This window comes from Piliocolobus tephrosceles, chromosome 18, assembly GCF_002776525.5.
Source record: "Piliocolobus tephrosceles isolate RC106 chromosome 18, ASM277652v3, whole genome shotgun sequence".
Classification (NCBI taxonomy): domain Eukaryota; kingdom Metazoa; phylum Chordata; class Mammalia; order Primates; family Cercopithecidae; genus Piliocolobus; species Piliocolobus tephrosceles.
In genome coordinates this window covers 36375008-36401223 of record NC_045451.1, presented here as the reverse complement: position 1 = coordinate 36401223, position 26216 = coordinate 36375008, and the positions used below count along the sequence as shown (strand labels likewise).

The 26216-nt window shown below is 38.9% G+C and overlaps 1 protein-coding gene across 3 annotated transcripts in view; it reads right to left on the bottom strand.

The window, feature by feature from the left end:
* EPG5 (ectopic P-granules autophagy protein 5 homolog) overlaps positions 1 to 26216 on the bottom strand; it is a 140679-nt gene that overhangs the window by 44324 nt on the left and 70139 nt on the right. For all 3 annotated transcript variants that reach the window (XM_023207621.2, XM_023207620.1, XM_023207619.1), the window contains exons 24-30: positions 24839 to 24962; positions 20881 to 21025; positions 17942 to 18113; positions 16661 to 16823; positions 5934 to 6076; positions 3789 to 3945; positions 633 to 827 (exon numbers count right to left, since the gene is read on the bottom strand). In XM_023207621.2, the coding sequence (XP_023063389.1) occupies positions 633 to 827; positions 3789 to 3945; positions 5934 to 6076; positions 16661 to 16823; positions 17942 to 18113; positions 20881 to 21025; positions 24839 to 24962 (1099 nt within the window). The remainder of the gene's footprint in view (positions 1 to 632; positions 828 to 3788; positions 3946 to 5933; positions 6077 to 16660; positions 16824 to 17941; positions 18114 to 20880; positions 21026 to 24838; positions 24963 to 26216) is intronic.

The window sequence follows — 26216 nt, the reverse complement described above, 5'->3', positions numbered from 1 at the left end:
TTAGATCCAGCTTATTCTAAATATGAGACTAATAAAACTTTTGTCAACACAATTTAGGCATAAATTCAAGATAAATTTTAAAAAAGGATGTACTAAACTACTAATATGAATATTTTCAAAACTATATTAAATTTTAAAAAGGGATGGGAATTAGGTCTTCTTTACACTAAGTGGAATAAGACTACCCTATACAACAGGGGTTCCCAAGCCCCACCTCCTGTCAGATCAGCCATGGCATTAGATCCTCATAGAAGCACAAACTCTATTGTGACCTGTGCATGTGAAGGATATAGGTTGCACGCTCCATCTAATGCCTGATGATCTGAGGTGGAACCATTTCATCCCAAAACCATCCCCCCTACTCCAGTCCCTGGAAAAACTGTATTCCATAAAACCGGTGCCTGGTGCCAAAAAGGTTGGAGACCACTGCTATACAACACAACCAATGCTCCACCCGGCTAAGAAGCAGCTGTGGGGTCAGACTGCTTGAAGCTTATGCAAACTGTGAAAAAGGCCTCTCAGTCTCTGCTGTACCTGGAAACAAAACTTCAGAAGTCCTTTTATTTCTGTGGAGTAGGAAGCGACAATCATTGCTGTTTCAACAATATGGTGAGGATGGAATTACATCTTACCTTGGTTAGCAGCATGAAAATCATGTCACTGTTGTCCTCACTTAGAAACTTGACCACTTTCTCATACAGCTGTATGAACTCCGCGGGCGCAGCATTAGGAGTAAAGAAAGGAGACAGCAGGGAGCAGAGCCTGCTGTTCTTCAGAATGGTCTCAAGTACTTTTCTGCACTCTGATTTAGTGCCACTGATAAACACCTTGGAAAAATAAAAAGGAAAACTGTCACCAGATTCTTCCCTTACAACCTTTATTTAAGCAAGCAAAATTTTAAGGGGCACCAAATAAGGTGAATCGAATTTTTTTCTAAATGAAAGTCTGAAACAATCAAAAGACAGCTAAAATCAACATAGATAAGCCTATTGCTTCCAATGTCGGTAATATTAGAAATTCTGAAGAATCCATAAATCTGATTTGGACAAGCCACATATAGAAAATGCTGAGTTAGGCAGGGTGCAGTGGCTCATGTCTGTAATCCCAACACTTTGGGAGGCTGAGGCGGGTGGATCACCTGAGGGCAGGAGCTCCAGACCAGCCTGACCAACATAGTGAAACCCCATCTCTACTAAAACTACAAAAATTAGCCAGGTGTGGTGGTGGGCACCTGTAATCCCAGCTACTTGGGGGGCTGAGGCAGGAGAATTGCTTGAACCCGGGAGGTGGTGGTTGCACTGAGCTGACATTGTGCCATCACGCTCCAGCCTGGGCGACCCCAGGGCCAGATTCCGTCTCAATAAAAAATAAAATAAATAAAATAAAATAAAATAAAATAAATAAAATGAGTTAACCATACTACAAGCTTTTTAAGAGATTAAAATATTGCGATACTTTGAATCCACAAACGTGCAATGTCCCCACCATGATTACTACAGTACCCAACATGGTGCTGCATTACGTCAGGAAAACAAAACTTCCAGGTTATAGATTTTAGTGAGAGGTGTATTTAATACCTCTCAAAAACTAACTTTCATAATAATATATAATCAAGATGACATCATCTTGTTTTAACTTGGTTCTAATATTAAAAAGTACTAGAATATAAGCAAAAATTGAAACAATTTCACCGGCAGGAAGGCTTTCATATGGTTGACCAAAGGCAAAAATAATAAAAGAACAAGACTGATAGGCTTGAATATATTAAAATTTTAACTTCTATAAGATAAAAAAAATCATAAAATTAAAGAAAAAAATGACAAACTAAAAAAATGTATTTATAACACATTCCAGATGCCAGGTTAATAGTGTGAGGAGCTCTTTCAAAGCAATAAAAAAACAAGAAACTCCAACAGAAAATGTACAAAGGACCATAATCAGCAATTCACAAAAGTATATATAAATGGCCAATAAACATATGAAAAGGCATATAACTTAACAAGTACTTAAAGAAGAACAAATTAAAATAATAATGAAATACCACTCCCTTATCAGGTTAGCAAAACTTAAAAAGAAGGAGAATTCCTAATGTTGGTTATGGTATGAAGAATAACAAACTCAAACACTGCAATGATAGCATAAATAGGTGCAAACTTCCCAGGGAAGGCAGTGTAACTATATCAAGTATGATGTAAAAAGTCAAATATACAATGTGTATCAAATTCCTTTGACACAGCAATCATACCTCTAAGAAATTATCCTAAAGAAAAGAGTCTGACAAGTTCACAAAGAGTATTTACCTCAGTCTTATTGTAGCAAAACAATCTACCTAAATATCTGTCCATCAAACACTAGCTCAACACACTGTAATAAATCTGTATCAAGGAACACTACACAGACATGCAACGTCATGACATAAGTCTGTATTTATTAACATGAAATAATGTCTAAAAGATGTGTTTAAATGAAAAAGGAGGTTACAAAATAGCATAAGCCCATTTTAAGTGCCTATCCATATCTACATATCTCTATATATGTAGAAATGAAATATCATGTTTACAAATAGAAACACATATACAAGACAAACTATAATGAAATGTTAGCTATGTAATCAGTATCTCCAGGTAGTTAGGATTATAAGAAATTTTTCATCTTCATACTTTCTATACTGTCTGCATGGCTTATAATAAGCACACATTAATTTTTTTTTTTTTTTTTTGAGACGGAGTTTTGCTCGTTGCCCAGGCTGGAGTGCAACAGCATGATCTTGGCTCACTGCAACCTCCGCCTCCTGGGTTCAAGAGATTCTCCTGCCTCAGTCTCCTGAGTAGCTGGGATTATAGGCATGTACCACCACACCCAGTTAATTTTGTATTTTTAGTAGAGGCAGGGTTTCTCCATGTTGATCAGGCTGGCCTCGAACTCCCAACCTCAGGTGATCAGCCTCCCAAAGTGCTGGGATTACAAGTGTGAGCCACTGCGCCTGGCCAGCACACATTAATTTTATGATCAGGATAAAAAACTTCCTACAAAAAAATCGATGATAATACCTGTTCAGCATTACTTCCTTATAAACATCCAATAAATAAGTACTCATTCAGTTGAATTTGGGTGACAGTACATGGTTAGTGTTTACATATTTCAAACAAGAGGTTTTCGTTTCTTTTATGAAACATTTCATAAATCTGCATGATTACCCTTGCCCTTGTTAAATATCCATTTATTTGGCTTATGTAACTGTAAGCCAAATAAATAAATAAACAAATAAATGTTGACCAAGGCTAGCAACCGGGACACAGCAGTGGGGAGGTGGGGCAAGCACTGAGTGTTGTCAGAAGCCCTGGGATTCAGTCTCAGCTCCACACTCACCAACTGAATTCTTTAGGCCAGTCACTTAATCTTCTAGAACCTAGTTTTCTCATCTTTAAGATGGGACTCTCAATCACACAGATTCCCCATGAGGATGAAATAAACAAACTGGAAAGTATTTTTATAAACAATGAAGAGCTTTAGTAATGTTATTGTTAAGAACACCAAAGATATATGACAAATTCTGATGTCTCCCCAGACTTTCAAATACGAATAATTTAATCTCCCTTGTATGAGAAGCAAAATTCTATACCAACAGTTCTAATCATATCTTGAGAAGCCTACAACTCCAAGAGGCTTCTGACTTGGGTAAGACTCTGAACCTGTAATATAAGTCTGAAGTCAATGCTGACTATCTCTAATGAAGACACTGCAAAGACTCATTATCTGATCAAGGTAAAAGGTACAAATAGCCTTACCTGTCCCAAGATCTCAATGCATGAAGTAAAGAACTGCCTTGTTGGGGGATGACGCTGTGTCTCATCGCTGACGTAATCCACAATAGTAAAGAAAAGGCTAATGCCAACTTTCTGAATCCCAGGTGTAGGCTGCAACTTGTAGGCATTCACTAAGGCCCTGTGGGAAAATGTGGGTAAGACTGCGGTCTACAGTAAAAGATTCTATACTCACAAGGCCTTCTTTGATACCCTACGTTTCTCAGGCAATATTCTTAAGAATCCTCAGAGCAGTGAGGATTTTTAAAGTGACGAAAATGTCACTTTAAAAATATTTCATGGAGTAAATATATTATCTTCCAATTTTATTGACAACCGATTTTTTTTTTTCTTTTTTTTTCTTTTTTTTTTTGGAGACAGCGTCTCATTCTGTCGCCCAGGCTGGAATGCAGTGGCGTGATCACGGCTCACTGCAACCTCTGCCTCCCGGGTTCGAGTGATTCTCCTGCGTAGCTGGGATCACAGGCACACGCCACCACACTTGGTTAATTTTTGTATTTTTATTTTCTTTTATTTTTATTTATTTATTTATTTATTTATTTATTTATTTATTTATTACACTTGGTTAATTTTTGTATTTTTATTTTCTTATTTATTTATTTATTTATTTATTTATTTATTTATTTATTTATTTTTGACGGAGTCTCACTCTGTCGCCCAGGCTGGAGTGCAACGGCACAATCTCAGCTCACTGCAACATCCACTTCCTGGGTTCAAGCAATTCTAACACCTTAGCCTCCCAAGGAGCTGGGATTACAGAAACCCGCCATCATGTCCGGCTAATTTTTTTGTATTTTTGTAGAGATGGGGTTTCACCATGTTGGCCAGGCTGGTCTTGAACTCCTGACCTCAGGTGATCTGCCCACCTCAGCCTCCCAAAGTGCTGAGATTACAGGCATGAGCGACTGCACCCGGCCAATTCTTGTATTTTTAGTAGAGACGGGGTTTCACCATGTTGACCAGGCTTGTGTCAAACTCCTGACCTCAAGTGATCTGCCCGCTTTGGCCTCCCAAAGTGCTGGGATTACAGGCATGAGCCACTGCATCTGGCCAATCTCCAATACTTAGTAATGATTTCATATTATCCTAGGGAAAAAAATCAGCTATAAGGACTAATTAACATTCTCATCCTTATTAAAAATGTTCATAGTTTGCATGTAATTCATAATTTAACTTTTTATATAATCTTTATATAATTTTTTTAAACACAAAACCCTGACTTCTCTACATTTTAAAATCCAAAACACTGACTGAAGTTGAGATAAAGATTTCTGTATAGAATAAGATCCTAGAATAAAGATATCCCTTCCAATTCTCACATCTTTTTGTGTCCCTTTCCCAGTAAAAGAAACATTAACTTCTTGTTTGCCTGGTCTCCTTCTCCTTTCCAGGTGCCCCAGCCCAACACACAAAAGAACTCAATGCTCCCCTCCATACACCATCCTACTCTACTGAGGGGATCAGCTGCTGGAACTAGAATGTGGAGTCAGTCACCTTAACGTAAAGGCAGAGTCAAGCCCACCTCCCAAGTCATGTCATGGTGGCTTTGGAAAGAAAGAGGACAGTAAGAGTAAGCCACAACGAAAGCCAAAAGAAAACCACGATGGTCAAACGCAAGTTCACAACCACACTTGAGAGCCCTGATTCCCCTAAATAATTGTGCTATGAACTTTGTTCAGTCATCTGAGTTGACAGTGATAAGTTCCTGGGTAAATGTGACTTTGATATAAAGCATAAGCACTAAATCTCTCCTCAACTTAATTTCAATGCACTGTATCATCTCACAATTCAGGGGTCAGCAAATTTTTTCCATATAGGGCCAGAGAGTTAATATTTTCTGCTTTATATCTCTGCTACAACCACTCAGTCCTGCTGTTGCAGCATAAAAGCCATAGAAATTATAAATAAATGGGGATGGCTGTGTTCCAATAAAACTTTATTTATAAAAATAAGTAGCAGGCCAGATTTGATTCAAAGGCCATAGTTTGCCAATGTCTGTACTAAATTAATCTGTGGGTGCTACAGGGGTGGTGGTGGTATAGTAGCATGTATGATTACTATTCATGATAACAAAACAGTATTTCAAATTATAATGCCCACAAAACTTACGTGATCAAGTTTTCTGCATGTACAGCGGCTTCCACAATATTAAGTGATGGTGGTTTAGCAGCTTCTGCTTGCAACTGCTTCACTTCTTTCCGTAAAACATGAAGCTGTTGGCTTATGGCTTCATTCTTATGCATGCCTTCAAACTAACAAAAATTAAAGTTATCAAAAGACATTTCCCCCCCCCATGTTTCTAGAATAGATATTTTATTACAAACACAATAGGCATATGACCAAGAGAATATTATTACAACTAATATTATAATTTAACTTAAAACTCTCAGTTGAACTTCAAGGTGATCGAAAAACTTTGTCAAAACACTGTTCAAGAATCTCAGGTTTTCAAGGCTGGGCACAGTGGCTCATGCCTGTAAAGAATCTCAGGTTTCCATGAAGACTCAAACTTAAATTAAATAGAATTACTGTCTTATAAAAATACCAAAATTTGTATTTCTTTATATGACTGCCTTATAAACTGATAAGATCTTGAATTAAATTATCAATAGTTCAAAGCCTTTTGTAGGATACTATTTCACTTATGTTTCAACCTCATCAAAAACAGACTGCATGTCTTCTAGCACTGAGGCTTTCCTTGAAGCACAGGAAGCCCTCCTCTGCTGATCATGGCTCCCCAGCCATAGCCCTTCTGTGTGCTCTCAATCCAACACACAAAACACAACTCCAAACATTCGGGCTGCATACACGTGTGCCTAGCATTAAAAAGATGACACAGAGGCTGCTCACAAATGTCATTTTGAAAGGAAGAAAATATAATCATAAAACAAACAACAAAATAAGATAATATATGGGGAAATGCCCAAACCAACTGCATGCCAAAGAAAGAGCAATTGGCTAATTCCTAAATTCATCAACTTAGGTTCCTAGAAGCTGGTCTTTTATGAAATTTTTATTGGTTTTCAGTAAAGGTGTGAAAAGGAGAATTTATTGAGCTTCCTTAAAAAAAAAAAACTAAATTTTTTTCAACTCAAAAGACTATCCTTTTTTAAGAGTAGCCTTTCTTATTTGAGAAGCCATCAACAAACCCTTTCTCTGACTGATCGTGACATACATAACTGGTTTGTTTATGCAATTTTAATGTCATTTTTTGGATGTGGATAGAAGCAGAAAAAAAGAGAAGACATCCTGGGCCCAGATTGCAACACAAACACAGAACTGACATGACAGCTGTGGGGGATGTGGGACAGAGAGACAGGAAGGAGGAGCCCGGCCAGGGTTGCAGGGTGCAGTAAACTCAGACTGGGGAGCTAAGAGAGCCCTCTTAGGGAAGCTTTGAAATGCAGGCCAGGGAGTCTGGACTTACAGGTACAGCTGAAAAGACCAGAACATTTAGAAGGCAAGACTTCCATTTAGAAGGCAAGAGTTCCAAATTCTACATTCTTCCCCAATCACATGGATGAGCAGTAGGGTCTACATTTTTCCTTTACATGCACCTGCCCAAACCCAGTCTTCAGCCATTGCTGCAATGATTAAACGTATCCTTTATAAATAATGTAAATACTTAATTCACAAACTTATTACCTGAGGCTCTTATGTCACTTATGAGGCCCAGGGTTATTATCATAAATTCTGTATAAAAGTTCCTGAAGAACAGCTGGGCATGGTGGTTCATGCCTGTAATCCCAGCACTTTGGGGGGCCGAAATGGGTGGATCACTTGAGGTCAGGAGTTTGAGACAAGCCTGGCCAACATGGTGAAACCCCGTCTCTACTAAAAATACGAAAATTAGTCAGGTGTGGTGGCAGGCACCTGTAATCCCAACTACTCAGGAGGCTGAGGCAGGAGAATTGCTTGAACCTAGGAGGCAGAGGTTCCAGTGAGCTGAGATCATGCCACTGCACTCCAGGGCGACAGCGTGGGACTCCATCTCAAAAAAAAAAAGTTCCTGAAGGGCAGTGGTCCTTCCTATTTGTTTTACTTACCCAGAACCCCAGCACAGCATAAATCTGACAATACACTAAGCACCTATTTTTTATGACTGTGACAATAGTAACTTCCTTGTGTAAAACTCACCAATGTTGTATTAAAAATCTTTACAAAACTTCTTCTTTCCTTACTCCTTACACGAAAATTAATTCAAGATGGATTACAGACTTAAACGTTAGACCTAATACCATGAAAACCTAGGTAATACCATTCAGGACATAGGCATGGGCAAGGACTTCATGTCTAAAACACCATAAGCAATGGCAACAAAAGCCAAAATTGACAAATGGGATCTAATTAAACTAAAGAGCTTCTGCACAGCAAAAGAAACTACCATCAGAGTGAACAGGCAACCTACAGAATGGGAGAAAATTTTTGCAATCTACTCATCTGACAAAGGGCTAATATCCAGAACCCACAAAGAACTCAATCAAATTTACAAGAAAAAAACAAACAACCCCACCAAAATGTGGGCAAAGGATATGAACAGACACTTCTCAAAAGAAGACATTCATACAGCCAATAGACACATGCAAAAATGCTCATCATCACTCGCCATCAGAGAAGTGCAAATCAAAACCACAATGAGATACCATCTCACACCAGTTAGAATGGCAATATTAAAAAATTAGGAAACAACAGGTGCTGGAGAGGATGTGGAGAAATAGGAACACTTTTACACTGTTGGTGGGACTGTAAACTAGCTCAACCATTGTGGAAAACAGTATGGCGATTCCTCAAGGATCTAGAACTAGAAATACCATTTGACCCAGCCATCCCATTACTGGGGATATACCCAAAGGATTATAAGTCATGCTGCTATAAAGACACATGCACACGTATGTTTATTGTGGCCCTATTCACAATAGCAAAGACTTGGAATCAACCCAAATGTCCAACAGTGACAGACTGGATTAAGCAAATGTGGCACATATACACCATGGAATATTATGCAGCCATAAAAAAGATTGAGTTGGAGATATACCTAATGTAAATGACGAGTTAATGGGTGCAGCACACTAACATGGCACATGTATACATATGTAACAAACCTGCACGTTGTGCACAAGTACCCTAGAACTTAATAAAACAGAGAAAAAAAAGCAAGAAAAAAAAGCTCTATGACATCAAAATGCACGAAAGTGAATACTCAAGAGCATATAATGCTAACAATAATTTTTACTATTGGAGAAATGAAAGATTAAAAAAGAAATTACTTGCATTTAACTAGATAATAAATCAATACAGGTATCTGAATTAAATTTGAAATATTTCAAATAACAGACCCATGTTTAATATCCTAAAATGTAAGTAGGACTATCTGCAGTCAGCCTTTTTGTTCAATACGTCACCAATACAGTTAGACTGGGACTACACGTGTCACAGAATCCCCTGGCTGGCCTGGACAGAAAGCAGCCAAACAGGAAAAGAGAGAATCTGAGATGAGGAGGGAAGACACAGAATGAAGGGAGGTGGAAAGGCAAAGGATCCGAAGTCCACTTGGTTGGAAAAATGCAGAGACAGGACTAAACCTACTTTGTTACCCAAACTTTACAATTGCCATTCCATGTTGTAGAAACTACTAAAATAAAACCAGCTGGTTTAGGAAAGTTTAGACTCTCTCACACAAAAAAAAAAAATCCCCAAATTATTATTTTCTAGTCTACTTATTTTTGTTTAATGTTCCCACTACTGTTGAAAGTTTTCTTTTTTTACTGCAAGGAAGATGAGAGCAATGGAATGACTATCAGTTCATAATTACAAGAAGTCGTAGACAATAGAACAAAGTAGCATGGTAGAAGCCTCTCCACTTGAGTCAGTTTAAGTGGACGCAGAAATTTAAAAGTTTCCTTGTCTAAATTTAAAAGTTGGACAAAGCACATCCTTCAGTCAGTTTTTACAATAATGTGGGGCCCTCAGTGGGTCTTTTCCATCATTCATTTCTAGGAATGACCAAATTTTTCACATGATAATAAATCAATCCTGGGGCCAGCAAGCATACCCACAATACAAAAGTACATCAAAAGGAACCCAGTTATAAATCACCGCATTTCCCCAAGGAACATCACTGAATTGTTAGAGGCTTCTACTGGGAAGAGAGAACACAGAAACAAGCACGTTTCACTTCCCATAAAATATATTTGCCTTTGTATACCCCAAACAAGCTATACATAGCTCAAACGCTTGCAGATAGCTGGAAATTTCCAGGACATTCTTTCCCAGAAAAATTCTATTAAGGAATAAAATATTTTCATGATATAATTGGAACTCTTAATAAAGGAGTCATTAAAAAATTATATTTAAAATCTGAAGTCATTTCCCATAAAGCTAATTTTTAAAAACTGATCTAATCTAGAATGTTAAGATCACAAATTCTCTAATCACTGAAAAAAAGAAGGCAATACTATTATATAGACTCAGAGAGAAAATGAAATGGTACCTATGTTCATTTACATGAGATTTAACTGTCATAATCAGCTTACTCAGAATCACACTGCAAGTATTCAGAAGCTGCAGCTGAAACAGTTGAAGCAAAATGACCTGGCAATACTGAATGGGAAAAGTAGGGGTCTTGAATTTAGACACATACAGGCTTGAATCCTGATGGAGCTACTCACTAGCTATGTGACTTCAGCAAGTCTCACAGTGTCTCTGAACCTGTTTCTCTGAACTCATCCTCATTCTATGAAGATTAAGTTGGATAAGCTAGGCACAGTGCCTCACGTCTGTAATCCCAGCACTTTGAGAGGCCAAGGTGGGCGGATCACTTGAGGTCAGGAGGTCAAGACCAGCCTGGTCAACATGGTAAAAGTCCATCTCTACTAAAAATACAAAAATTAGCTGAGCATGGTGGTGTGCCCCTGTAGTCCTAGCTACTCGGAGAGAATCACTTGAACCTGGGAGGTGGAGGTTGCAGTGAGCCAAGATGGCACCACTGCACTCCAGCCTGGGCGACAGAGTGAAACTCTATCTAAAAAAAAAAAGATTAAGTTGGATAATAAAAGCAAAACACCTAGCATAATACCTGGGACATGAGAGTGCCCAAGCAAGTGACCAAAAGTACTGTGAACATGGCTGGGAAAGACAGTGCAACCATCCTAACTGCTTCCCAAGACTGAATATTTGGGAGACATTTATATTAGAGTAAAAACGTACAGTAAGAAGTGTATAGTATTTAAGTTGAGTATTTAAGTACGGAAAGTATTAAGCTGTTTAAAAGCAAAGGTAAGCACAATCAAAGAATGAAATGTTAATTTTTAATAAGAAAAAGTTCCAATTTCCATGATGTCTGTCATGGCCAAATAATATCCACAAAATTCCAACATAGTTAAAATCAGGGAACTTACTTATGAAGGGCATAAATCTAGAGCTGTTCATTCCTTCAAACACATCCATTTTGCAGCACTGACTGTATGAGACACTGATGATATAAACATGAATAAGACAAAGTCCCTGACCTTATGTAACTCAAAATCTAGTAACAGCATAGAACTAATCATAACACAAAACAAGTTGTAACACAACCTAATGAGTGGTGTGTTACAAATAAGGATGCTTCCTTTCAGCAGAGGTGTACTAAAAAAATTAAAATAGGCTGGGCACCGTGGCTTACGCCTGTAACCCTAGCAATTTGGGAGGCCGAGATGGGTGGATCACCTGAGGTCAGCTGTTCAAGACCAGCCTGGCCAACATGGTGCAACCTCATCGCCACTAAAAATAAAAAAATTAGCTGGGCACGGTGGTACCTGCCTGTAATCCCAGCTACTCGGGAGGCTGAGACAGGAGAATTGCTAGAACTCGGGAGGCAGAGGTTGCAGTGAACGCCACTGCACTCCAGCCTGGGTGACAAGAGCAAAACTCCATCTCACAATAATAATAATAATAATATTAAAAACAAATAAAGATGGAAACCCTATTCACAAAGAGTTCAGTCTGGCAGGACAAAACAGCAAGTGACTGCAACAGCATTTAGCCACAAGCTGCAATGAAGGACAGAACATCTCAATTTGACTGGAAGAGTCCGCAGAGACCTCAAGAAGAGGTTTGGCCTGAACTAAGTACTGAAGGCTGAGCCAGAAGGAGGTCAGAATATGCGAAGAACAAAGGTATTCATGTGTATGTTGTGTTTAGAAAATGGAGAAAGTCTAAATAACTGAAAAGTAAAATGCGAAGTGGAGGACAGGATAAATGATGCTGCTAGACGAAGACCAACAACAGATTATTAAGGGCGCTAAGGGCCATATTCCTTTTGATACTGCCAAGTAAGTATGGGTTTTTAGCCTGGAAATGTGATCAGATCTGTTTCAAAAGATGAGTAATGAGAGAATGGAAAACAGACGAGGCAGGAAGAGAGAGATGGAGAGGAAATCTAATTAATGCAATAGGTCAAGGGAGAAGCGAGGTATGCCTACCACGGAGAAATGGCAACAGAAACACAGAGAAGGGAATGTCAGAGGCTTCAGAAAGTTATTTCAGAGGCGGAACCAATATGGAAGCAACTATGGAAAATACGGGAATGAAGTAGGGTAGAGTAACTGGAAGAGATGATATTGATGCCTAAGTTTCTACCTGGGGAGATCAGCTATGTGAAATTATAGGAAGAAGAGATTTGGAAGGTAAAGATGAGATTAATTTGAGAAATATGGAGTTTGAGGTATTTGTGGGGCATTCGGTTAGAATGAGGCAGGCGGAAATCTAGATTTGGAACTCAAGAGAGAATTCTGGACTAGAGAAACAGAACAGGATTATCAACATATGAGTAAATGGTTCTTTTGTTCTTTTTCGAACTATTCTGAGATCTACTTGAGTTATAAACTCTCCAGAAAAAAAATTTACATACACTTTCACGAACTTCACCAATTCTCTAAAGACCATTCACAGACCCCAGATTAAGAACTCCAGCACAGACAGTAGGCAAAAGAAGATGATGTCATATGAAGAAGAGAATCGGGATAACTAGCAATCTTAGAGTTTGAGTTGAGGAAGAAGAAACCCTGGAAACTGAGAAGTGGTTAGAGATTCAGAGGGAAGAGATGAGACTACATAAAGTTCAATATCACAATAGAAAGATGTTAAAAGGAATCAAAACTACTGGACATAGCCATGAGGTGGTCACTGGACACATCTAGATAGAGGGCTACAGTTTTATGTATAAAAATAACACAATCTACCTTTTGCAGGACATAATCTCTCCCAATGACAATTTCATGATGAGTCATAAACACTGGGAACTCACCCTCTCTATACTCCATTAACACCTCTTTTTCCAAAACTAAAGTCATCTATAATCAAAAGTATCCATTTGGGTAATGGATGGCTTCATATTTAAGTATAATCTTTGGCCAAAAATCAGAGCAAAACAATCAACTTGCATAGATAATGCTCCAACTTCATAGCAGGTAGAGTTTCAGCTTTCCTCTGTCTTGCCCTTTGCCATTAATGCATAACAAAACAGATTTTTATCTTCAAGTCCTCTAAGTATCAACCGGCAAATACTGCCTGGGATAGCCTCAACTAGCAATGACAGTATTATATAACTTTCAAGATTATTTAAGTCTCAGCCTATAAAAGTTGTTCACTGTCTTCACGTTTTTAATTGCCCTGGCACATCTGCATGTCAGGCAAAACACTGACTGCAGTCGATACTATTATTGATACTGAACTTCTAGGAGCCATCAGTGGGGGATCTCAAGCTTGCAGAACTTCCCAAGTGAGACTAAAAGTCAGGGCACTAACCAAACAAGTGAGGCCAGCAGAAAATTAAAACCTGCTTTAAGAAAACTTAAATATTTCTAATGAGGTTAGGCCCACAAAATACAGCTACTTTTTCAAATTCTTTAAGCTGCAAAATCTCCTTTTTTCCCTCTGTCCTTCATGACTTTTCCCCCTTCTTTCTTCAAGCTATATTAGCAATTACCAATTTTTCTTTCTTTTCTTGAGATAACGTCTCATTCTGTTGCCCAGGTTGGAGTGCAGTGGCACAATCACAGCTCACTGCAGCCTTGACCTCCTGTAGTTAAGTGATCCTCCTGCCTCAGCCACCCAAGTAGCTTGGACCACAGGTGTGCACCACCATGCCTGGCTAATTTTTGTATAACATTTTTTGTAGAGACAGAGTTTCTTCATGTTGCCCAGGCTGCTGAACTCCTGAGCTCAAGCAACTTGCCCACCTTGACCTCCCAAAGTGCTAGGATTACAGGTGTGAGCCACCACGCTCAGCCCAATTTTTTTTTTTTAAGAAAAGAAAGCACAAGAACTTTGGTATGTTTGTAAAAACATCTAAGCCATGTTCACATCAGTCCTTATCATAAATCATCTTTTCTCTGACCTCCCTCCAATCAAAATCACCTAGAAGACATTTTAGAAAAGGTGTATCTTTTTATTTCAGAATTAACAAAGCAAAAGATTATGTTTAAAATCTCAATTCAAGGGTTCAGACAAATAATATAATACTATGATCCCTTTTTCTGTAAAGGAAAAGACAATTCACTGGTAGGCTCAGAGTTTCAGCTCCCTGGCTTGCCTGGTGGTATTTTCCACTGCAAGACCCAGAGAGCTAACAGGAGGTTAGGGCAAGAGACCTGTTCTTTAGCTGAGGCAGTAAATATTTACAGTTCTTCACAGAGCAAGCCATCAGCCAGAATTGGAAAAACATTTCTTTATAGTTGTCTTACTTGTCACTTATAAAAATGCATTTTAGAATTCTCTTCTCTATATAAAATTAACAGTCTGGTAAAGATATGTAGTTTTAAAATACAGAAAAACACAAACTGGTGAAGACATCCCTTTTTTAATTAAAACCAGATACATTTTCAGTTTTTTCCTCACTAACTCAAACTCCACCCAAAATTGGCAAACTTTTCTCCCAGTTTTATTACTTCAGCAAGTGATTTTTTCTTAAATATTTCTACCTTGATCTTACTACAACAGCATTAGTAACTGGGAAAAAAAATACACCAAAAGAAAACTAACTGTATAAAGCACCTGGCCAAAGATAACTCAATGTTTAGGAGTCGCACATATTTACAATAATATACAGGAAAATAAGTTGGACTCATCCTAACTTTTAGGTCAAATTTCTGAACTTTAGACACATACAACTATGTTGAAAAATCAGAGATACATTTTGAAAGTAATGAAAAATACAATACATACAAAAGATTATTTAAGAGAAGACATTTTGTAGAAAAGAGTCTCCCAAGGAAATTGATGGAGACATTGGAATCGTTACAACGAAAATTAGCAAAAAAAGAAGGGAAATTTCTGAAAGACAAACAAGAGGGAGTAAAATAAATTTTCTCCAATTTCCAAAAGCTAACAAAAAAGAATCACATTTGTGTGTAGACAGATTTAGACCATAGACAGTGCTCATCTCCAAGCATTTATCTTTCAGCTTAGGGAATACTGACTTCATTCAAAGGAAGAATACAGTGCGGTGATTAATGAACACAGGCTGGCTGGGTGCGGTGGCTCAGGCCTGCAATGCCGGGACTTTGGGAGTCCGAGACAGGCAGATTGCTTGAGCCCAGTAGTTTGAGACCAGCCCAGCCTGGGCAATATGGCAAAATCCCACCTCTACTAAAAAACCCCATCTCTACTTTAAAAAGAGCATTGGCTCTGGAGCCGGAATGTCTGGGCCTTTCTGGCTCTGCCACTTACGGGCTGTGGTACTTCAGGTGCACAACTTAATTAACTTCTCTGTGACTCTACTTCCTTACCTGAGAAAAGAAGATAATATGATAATGGCCACCTCATAGAGTGGTTGTAAGGATAAAATAACTTATTTAAAGTGTTTAGACAGGGCCTGGCATAAAGTAAATGCTATGACATGCTAACTTCAGCTAAGCTTCCATCATGAAGTCCATACGATATCGCAGATCCAAATTCTGCCTATATTCCAGTGTAAGAAGGTAACTCTGAGAGGCAGTTCAAGTTTCAGTCACGTTGTTGCACGTCTCTCCTCTTGTCTGTCAGCAAGCTCCACCCGACTAATCTGCTTCCCGTATATCCTTCCCACATTCATCTTCAGGGGCTCCCTGCCATGTGCAGCAGACAGCGAGAGCTCCCAATGATGGTGCACACCAACCTTTCCAACGTGAATTCCCACCACCACCCCAAAACACTTGGAACAGGCTGACCTAGCCACTGACCCCTAAATGACATCATGGCCACCCTACTTCCACATTCCTTCTAACTGCATCATCACCAAAGTCTTTTAAGAATCAGTTGAGGCCAGGCACAGTGGCTCATGCCTGTAATTCCAGCACTTTGGGAGGCCGAGGCGGGCGGATCACCAGGTCAGGAGTTCGAGACCAGCCCAACCAATGTGGTAAAACCCTATCTCTACTAAAAATACAAAAACTAGCCCAGCCTCGTGGTGTGCACCTGTAATCCCAGCTACTTGGGAGGCTGGGGCAGGAGAATCACTTGAACCCAGGAAGCAGAGGTTGCAGTGAGCCAAGATCGTGCCACTGCACTCCAGCCTGAGGACTGCATTTCCCAAAAAAAACAATAAAAGGGATCAGTTGAAGCCCCTCTCTCTAGGAATCTTCTCAATGATTCTGATTTTTTTTGAATTCCTATTTGAATATCTGTCTTATAGGACTCATCTGGTATCTGCAGAAATATGTGATTAACTCTATGAGTGTTTTCATGCCCCCCAAAACTAGTAAATGTTTGGGACACAGACAGTGTGCCATGTATGTCTTTCAATCTTCCTCAGTGATATGCCAACATTACGGACTCAATTAAAATTCTCTAAATTCTGAAGAAATTTAAACACTTACTTGAACCATGACAACTGCGGCTCCTTGGCATTTCTTACCACTGCTGCCTCTGCACTCCAAATGCAGTGTGGTCTGTTCTTCACGATTCACATACTGCTTTGGCATCGTGTCCAACAGCTCACCATCCAGAGCAACCTGCTGAGATTCCCGAAGAGCTGCGTTTCTGAAAAACATCATCAGGAGGTAAAAGAAAGTCTTAGGAAAGGTTATATGATAAGTGATAAAGGCTTCCAGTTACCCACAGCCAGCATTATAGCACAGCAAAATACGCATATACCATAGTAACAGAGGACCAAAGGTTGTGAGCCAAGACTTACCCAAATCATTCCCCTGGCAGAGAGGCTAAAGAGAAAGCTAAGAAATGAAAGAAAAGCCTATAGAAAAGTGAGACAACTTTATAGCCACAAACAAAGCTTCATTTAGAATCCATGTTATACCAACAGACCCTACAAGAACAAATGACAATTCTCTCCTAACTTAATCATCCTCAAGGGGTGCCTTAATTGTAAGTACCAATGACTTCTTAGGTATTAGCAACCCAAAATGCAATGTCAAAGACCAAGAAAGCTAATGGCACACATGGGGTGTCAAAACTGGTCTAACTGTATGTATCATTACATTAATGGGCAGGTGCTTATATGTGCACTCAACACACGCTCAACAAATGCCTGGACCAAAAATAGCCAAGGAAAAAAATACCAATAAGAAACTGATGCACATAGGATTTTTAAAAGTGAGGCTCGCTTACTGTTAATGAAACAGACTTACTCTACATATGCTCCTTCTCACAAGATTTCAAGTTAGATCAAAACCTTAAATTGTTGATCATTTTGTATCCACCATGTGAACTCAAAACACTTAATAACTTTTCCACACTTCAATCAACGTTTATGTCAATTTCTTAAAGAATATGGAGAGGTAAAGAGTACAGCAATGAGAAAAGAAAGGAACTCTCACTTCGCACCTTTCCAGCACCATCTTTCCAATATCAGAAGATCTCTTCATGAGAAGCATAAGAAAATCTTAGCTGGCACTGCTGATGCTCAGAAATGCGACCACAGGAAACGAGAAATTGATAGTTGGAGAGAGTACCACATAATTTTGATGTGAAATTATAAGACTTGTCACAACTTGGTTAACCGAGTGAACCATCTGGGCCAGGCTGGGCAAACTATCCTCATGGTAAAAATGCTGACGAGGAAGCCACTCCAGGTAGCAAATCATCAAGACTGTCAAAGCCACCAGCATGGGAACATGATCCTTGAGGCTGCACAGTCTTACCTGGCCTGCTGTTGCAACAGATTCAGGTCTGTGCACACCAGCTGGGTGGCGTCCTTCTGACTCAATAGCACAGCGGAGGAAATAACTGGCACAGGAGGCTTCACTGGGTGCAGAACAAGGGGAGGCTGGGGAGCCTCATGCTTCCGTAAGTTACTTAAAACTCTTTCTTTAGCTGAAAGAAAATTAAGTCATATATACTGAGCAATCAGGTGAATTAGCAGGAGATCAGAAGCATGTTGTATAATTCAGTAGCATTCCTATCCTCAAAAAGTTTACAGTCTTATGATAGTTAAAGAGTTAAAGCTCATGATCTTAAATTATTACCCTAGACAGGCCTTGCATGACATGCTAAGAAGTTTGGACTTGATATTAGTGTAAAGCTACTATCTGGTGCCTTACACTAATATTGTGTGGATCTCGTGAACAGCTCTATGCAAGCTTGAGTGAGATGGTAGCTATCATCTGAATAATGGTTTAAGTGAATGGAGTCGGTCTGGAGGCAGGTAACCTAGTTAAGGTTTTAATGCCATCATCCAGAGTTCAGAGGAATTGAAGAAAAAGGAATAAGCATTATGGAATATAGCTGAGTTAAAAATCTGAAATCAGGTCAAGGTTTGAACAGGAGGACTGGATGCAGTAAGAGATAAAATGAATAAAGACATATGCATAAGCTCCTTCAGCACTTCTATTTATGCAGTCATACCATCAGTCATTTACTTATTCTTTCACTCAATAAATGATTTATGGAGTCCAAATAAGTAATCCATTGCCCCCCACACACACAAAGGTGAACCTCTACCATGCAACTTTGCCCTAGATTACACATGATCTCATACTGTTTAATCAAATTCAAATGTTTGATACTTCTAGACTTAGTACAGAGCTGAATACACAGTAGATATCCAATAGATTCCTATCTTCCCTTCCTCTCCCTTCGCCACACAATACACATACCACACAGCAGGTGGGGACTGAATAACATGAAGAAAAATGCTGCTACCTACCCAATTCTTTTCAATAGCAAGAAACAGAGGAGGGCAGTGGTCAAGGGAATTTCAAGTCAATAAGTCAAGTCAACAAGTACTTAAGGGACTACTATGAATTTCCGATTACATTCCAGATGTAACATTCCATTTTCTATTCTTGTTGAGAAAAATTAAAGAAAAATTAATAGCCATGACTTTACTTGGCATAAGGAGACTTGCATTGTTTGTACCCCAAACAGATGGAATTCAACATTTCAAATAGGTCAAGTACAGCACTATATCCTTTAGAGCTGGTGTTTTTCCACTAGAACCAATCACTGTTTGCACAGATGTAACCAAGTTAGGTATTCATCACTGGATAAGACTTGTGACCATGTATGTTAAAGTTCCTTTCAAGCAACATAAGAGGCCACGATGCTAAAGGAAAACTGGGGGCTCTTTCAAACCCAATATAAGTTACCATAAAAGAAAAACCAGGGATATTTTAAAAACAAACAAAAAATCTAAATTCATATTTAATAGTAATCACCACTCTGGACCATGACTGACAAAAATATTGAAGCCAATAAAACAAATTTAGTTTAAGAAAAAGGGTGCTAGTGAAGTTTTTCCTACAACCAATGACACTACAAATTCAATCATTTGATATAATCATCAACGAACCTCTTACATCTGAGAAAAACCTGAAACTCACTATTTAGAAGTCTAGGCCCTAATTTTGTTTAGAAGTACAAGGTATAGTGATCACCAGACACAAGAGGCAGAATACTGAGTGGTGAACAGCAGGTCTCTGGAGTCAGACGGCTCTGCCCAATAACCAGCTATGTGGCCCATGCAGACAGGTCACCTAACCAGCTTACAAATTGGGTTTCTTATCTGCTCAATAGGGATAACCTCACAACATAGGGTTTTTGTGAGGACTGAGTTAGTGCATCTAAAGCACTGAGACACTGCTTGGAACAAACTAAGGGCTTCATAAATTACTAACTTAACTCCAGCGAAAACAATTCGTCTTTTAGTGCAGTGTTCAGGCAACATAGAAACACTACAAATGGAAGGGCATGAACAGGAATCATTTAATAGTTTCCAGATCTATTCACATATTCCTTCCTCTTAACAAACTTTTAGGAATAGAAAAATGAGAATCTATGTTGCTGGCTTGAGGGCAATTTCCATCCCTTCCTCTATATATACCTTTCTATATCATTTAATTTTTCAAATTAATATATATAACTTTTATAATCAGAAAAACATATTATCGCTTCAAGAAAAAAATGCAGGGAGAGGAAATGTTGGAAGGAAAAATTTTAGAGCCTTAGAAGAGACCAGCCAGCACCATTTTACAGATGCATGGCGTGAAGTCCAGAGAAGTTCTTATTTCTCTCTCTTCATACAACTAACGCATTTTGGTTAGTGACAAGCTGGAATAAGAAGATATTTTCCATTTCTCTGGATCACCTCAGTGTCTTATTACACTATATATTGTAATATTTTGGTCGACAATTGAATTTATAATTATATGTCCTATATTTTTGAAATACAGTCAGTAATTAAAATAGGTTACCCCAAATATCAGCAACTTTAAATGGGTTTTTGTGGCCTGATAGAAAACTAACTGGTAATTTATACCACTCTTTCTCTAGAAAAATGTGCTGGGAGAAACAAGTAACTTAGAAACTTCAGGCATCTGAATCATTTGTAAGGTAAGAATACCAGGTACAGAGGAAAAGAGTTTATAAAAGAAAAAGACAGACTTCCGATTTTTAAAACTGCAAAGTAATTACATTTACAGTTGCACTTTACACCACTGTATAAATAAACTGAAATCTCTTTTTAAAGCATTGGAGGAAAAATGAACACTGGAGGAATAAAGTATGTCAGCCTCAACCCTCAATGGCTCTGATTCAATTATTCATTCACTCATTTGAAGGGGTGGGTGCTCCCAGGACCCACCCAGCAAAGGATCAGTGAAGTCCAGCTGCACGGACGAACTACAGGGTATGGAATGGGACTCAAGCTTGGCCTGCGTCCACAGACCAACAGTCTCCTGAAACTCATGGTAGATGCGCTCCATGTTCAAATACTCCATCCACAGATCCTGAAACAGAACGACAGTATTTTAACTCTGACAGACAAGTTATAGATTCACATATAAAACTATATATTTAACTATAAAGTGAAGCAGTAAGTTTCAACATGAAGTGGTCTACTCCAAGTGCTCCAGCATTAGGATAAATAGCCATTAAAATGACCACTCTAACAATCTCTGCAGTAGCTATAAAACTTTTTTGTGTATCATGATTAGAAAAAGTTCTAACAGCCCTATATGTATATTTATAAATTATACACATACCTTGTAAAGCTAATACATTATGTATACTATAAGACATAGGTGAAAAATAGCAAATGTTAACGAGATAAAAAATAAAATGTTAAAAAATAATCAAATCTGAATTAGATCAAGACACTAAATCCAACTATCAATTTATAGTAAGCACAGGGGACAGAAAAACATGTTAAACTACACCATGAAGATACAGTTAGCAAAATCCATATGGTAGGGAGCCTCTATGGACAAATGACTCAGTTTCTTCAACAAATAAATTGCAAGGAAAGGTAAAGGGATAAGGGAAGGACTTGTACATTAAATAGATTTTTAAGACATATCAACCAATCACAACATGTGAATCCTGATTCAAACTATGAAAATAAAAATAAAACTTTTATGACATTTATGAGAAAGGTGGAAACTTGAACACTGACTAAATATTTGATATAAAATATTATTTCTAATATGCTTAGGTATGCTATTAGGTTTTGTCATTTTTTATCCCTATCTTTTAAAATCTTCATGTATCAACTGCTCTCTGGGATTACCTCCAAGATAAAATGGAAGAGGAAGTGGATGGGCTGTAGATGGAACCAGACACATGGCATATGCGGGGAGGGGGAGAAGGCCATGCCCATTATACTGGTCTCCCTATTTTCCTATACGATGGAACTTTTTCATAATAACAGGTGTCACATAAGTAAACAAATAAAATGAGAAAACAATAAATATAGCAGCTCTAGTATCCTCCCCCTACACTCCCGTGGGCTGTCTTACCTCTTTCGAATTATATATGTTTCACTTTAGTGATCACTACACATTAGAATGGGGGACTGCCTTTAACAACAACAAAAAGTCAAATTATCCATGAACTTCAAATAGTAACAGCAAGTGAGCAAATAGGGACTATGGGTTTGTGGACCATGATTTTTGTTTTGATTTTAAGTGTTCTAAAGGCCCAAGGATCCCTCTAAACCAAAAAATGTCCCTGGCTTCTCAATAAGCACACTGCTGTGAAGTCCCAAATCATTATTTCCAAACCAACCCCACAGCGCAAGGCATTCCAGACTCAGAGGAGGAGCTCCAATGTAATCCCAATCACAATCCTGAATTCCACATGCAGCTGACTGTTCAATGTGCTGGGTCAGATCCTCCTATTGTATACACGCTCCTTTAAATAGGGCCACTCTGTCACTTTCTCTGCCTCTGTGCTAAGTAACTGTTAACAGAGGCTAATGATCAGAGCAAATACTAGGAATTAACGATAGGTAAACAGAGATGTCTTAGAAACCATAAAAATACAAAACAACCCTGAGCTTGAATTATAGATCAAGAAATTATACATCCAGCGCCAAGCAAAGGCTGAATTAAACAGAAAAAGAGGGAGAAAGAAATCAATTAGTTCTGTTGATGCTGAGGAACCAGGATAAATCTCAGAGAACCAAGAAAGCAATGGCTAATTTTTAAAAACACTGACCAAGTACCTACCATGTACAAAGCTTTGGACATGGATGAGGGATGTCAAGTATAAAAAGATGAGGATGGAATTGCACTCAAAGGATGTCAGGACACCACGGTCTCATGTGTATTTTTCTTGTTTCTCTGGCTCTATATTCTCAGTCTTATTTCTCTGTGCCTTAAATGCTGTTATTTCTCAGGGTTCCATCTTCAGTCCTCTTCTTAATCTACATATTCTCTTACCACTAAATCCACATATCCAACTTTGCCTCATTCCTGAATTCTAGATCTGTATCTCCCCTTCTGACCAACTCCTTGATAGAGTGCTCTCGTTGAAGCCCCTCAGGTACCCGCTCTTCCAGGGTTTATCTCTGGGGGCCAACGTTAGAAATTTGGAAGTCTTTGGGTATCTGATTCTTCCTCGATATATTTTTAATTCATCCATTTGTTAATAACTGCTGCTATTTCAACAGCTTTCCAAACAAAGACTTCAAAATACAAGCCAAATTCTTTCGAAAAGTATACATGGTCCTTAGGGATTTCACTCCTACTCACCTCTCTGGTTTCATCTGCCCCGCCTCAGGTGCTTTGCCCTACCCTGCACCTTTCTGAACATGCCCTGCTCTCTCTCACCTGCTATGTCTCTGCACACACTGGTCTTTCTGCCCGTTAACATCCTCTCTGCCACTCCCTAACACCATGGCTTTCCTTTCCATCTGCCCAACTCCCATTTGTCCTTCAGGGCTCAGCTCAAAGGTCACCACTCCAGGCCCAATCCAAATGAGGGGCTATTCCTCTATGTTCCCATAGTACCATGTGCCTTCCACTCTCCTAATTTTTTTTTTTTTTTTTAAGATGGCGTCTCTCTCTGTTGCCCAGGCTGGAGTGCAGTGGCGCAATCTCAGCTCACTGCAACCTCTACCTCCCAGGTTCAAGCGATTTTCCTGCCTCAGTCTCCTGAGTTGATGGGATTACAGGTGCCCACCACCATGCCCGGCTAATTTTCTGTATTTTTTAGTCCAGACGGGGTTTTGTCACGTTGGCCAGGCTGGCCTTGAACTCCTGACCTCAGATGATCCACCCGCCTTGGCCTCCCAAAGTGTTGGGATTACAGGTGTAAGCCACGCACCTGGCCCATAATCTTGATCACAAAATGTAATAACTGTTTGTTTAGTCTCCTGTTTGCCAATAAGCTCTTTGGAGGCAGGGAATGTATCAGATTTCTTTTTGTATCTTTAGAACCTGGCACTTAGAAGACAATAAATACTCACAGAAGAAAAGGAAAGCAAGAAGAAAGAAGGCAAGGAATGAAGGAAAGAAAACAAGAAAAAGACACCTACTGGAGATAAAATATACCCATGATATGAAAGTAGGAGGGTTTAAGGATCCAAATGAAAGTGTTTCAACTCTTAGAGGTTCCTAAATCCCATCCTGGTGCTGGGGTCAATGCTCAAAAGACTGCAACCCTAGAAAAAAAAAGAACTAGAACAGAAGAGAATTGTCTTCCCCAACCCTTTTTCCCTGTCCCCAAGAAGGCTAGAGAAGCGTAGAGAAAACTGAGATTACAAGTTTTGGCCTGAAAAAGGGTCACAGACATCTTTGAGTGCCTGGGAGAGAACAGCTTAGGACATACGAAGACTGAAATCAAGTGGTTCCAGAAGAGCAACCAGAACTGTGACAATGACAAGTACCTCCAAAGCCAAACAAAGGTGAGCTCCTAATCTCCTCCATTTAACTAACCTTCTACATCACATATGGATCCTTACAAATTCTTACAAATTTTTACACTGCATGTAAGAATGGGAGTAAAGATAATTGCTTAAAGTGTTTAGCTGCTAACAACTTCCAATTTTAAAAAATACACAGTCAGAGGAAGGTTATGTTTATGAAGTTGTAAAAAGCCCCAGAACAAGCTTCGAGGCTTCAAGTAGAAGGCATGGTGAGGCTGGAGATTCAAAAGGGAGTATTCCCTCCATATAATCACTTAGATACTGACAAAACTCATAGAAACAATGACCATCTGAGTGACTATCCATTTTCTTATCAATAAATTGTTTTATTATTATGAATACGACCAGTTCAAATTATATTCGGATATGCTAAAAAAGAGTGCTATAGTTTCACCTGCTGATTCTGCATCACTTTTGCTAGCCTGTGAATATCATAATGCTTTGGTAGAGAAGGGATATAGGTATCTCCTTTTTGAAAATTCTCATCTTCTAGCCATAATATATATACATTGAAGAGCCTAAAAGATAAAAACATAATTATATGAAACATTAAAAGATGAGCATGCAAATGAAGTTTCTTACATCTCTAGGAACACTGGCAACCCTATGTAAGAGTAAAGAAAGCCCATAATACAGAAAATGTGGCCAAAAACCACCACAGCTCCCAGGGAACTCCTGGTTCAGCAGGGGAGGCATGTCACAGATCATTCAAATATGATGCGATAATTGTTAAAACAAAAGGTATGAGGAAGGGGCTCTGACAACCATTCTTTAAAGTAGATTTAAATACAGTACACAGAAAAAAATAACTGGAAAAGGTGATTTTTACCACAGACCTGGGATCTGAATTTGGAGCTTTTCTTTCCTGAGCAATTCAGTCAGTTATTTTTGCTTGGAAAAGCAAAAATAACATTCAAATAAAAACATTTTCAGAGAAAATATTAAGAGCTATTTAAAACTTATGCATTGTAGGAATTTTCCAGCTTTAGGCTCAAGAACCATCTCCCACCTCAAAGAATCACAAATAAATATCATAGCATATGTGTATGCCCCTCTCATCAAGATGGAATAAAATAAAATCAGACTTAAAAAAATAAAAGTTCTGGCTGGGCACAGTGGCTCATGCCTGTAATTCCAGTACTTTTGAAGGCTGAGGCGGGCAGATCACAAGGTCAGGAGTTCGAGATAAGCCTGACCAACACGGTGAAATTCTCGTCTCTACTAAAAATACAAAAATGAGCCAGACGTGGCGGTGCACACCTGTAATCCCAGCTACTCAGGAGGCTGAGGCAGGAGAATCACTTGAATCTGGGAGGCAGAGGTTGCAGTGAGCCGAGATTGCGCCACTGCACTTCAGCCTGGGTGACAGAGCAAGACCCTGCCTCAAAAAAAAAGTTCCAATTTTCCAGTAAAAACCTTTTTAAAAATATGATACTTCCTTCATTTTTATTTTGTTTTGTTTTTACCAGCAGTACTAGAAAAACAGTCGGCAAACACACAAATTACTGGATGGGGGACTGGGAGGTGGCCTGGCCTGACTTTACTCAATAAAGTGGAAAATTACCTCCTTTACCTCTGCAACAGCCAGTCCAGGAACAGAGACAAGGACAGGGCTTTGGGGTTCTTACAGGGAAGAGGTTGCTAGGTAGTTCTCTCCTCCAGTTTCTGACTCAGTGAAATAGATGGCCACTTTATGAACACATACCAGGAAGGGGAACATAACAGAGGCAGAAGGGAATATCAAAGACCTTCTTGGCTTATCTAAAATGTTC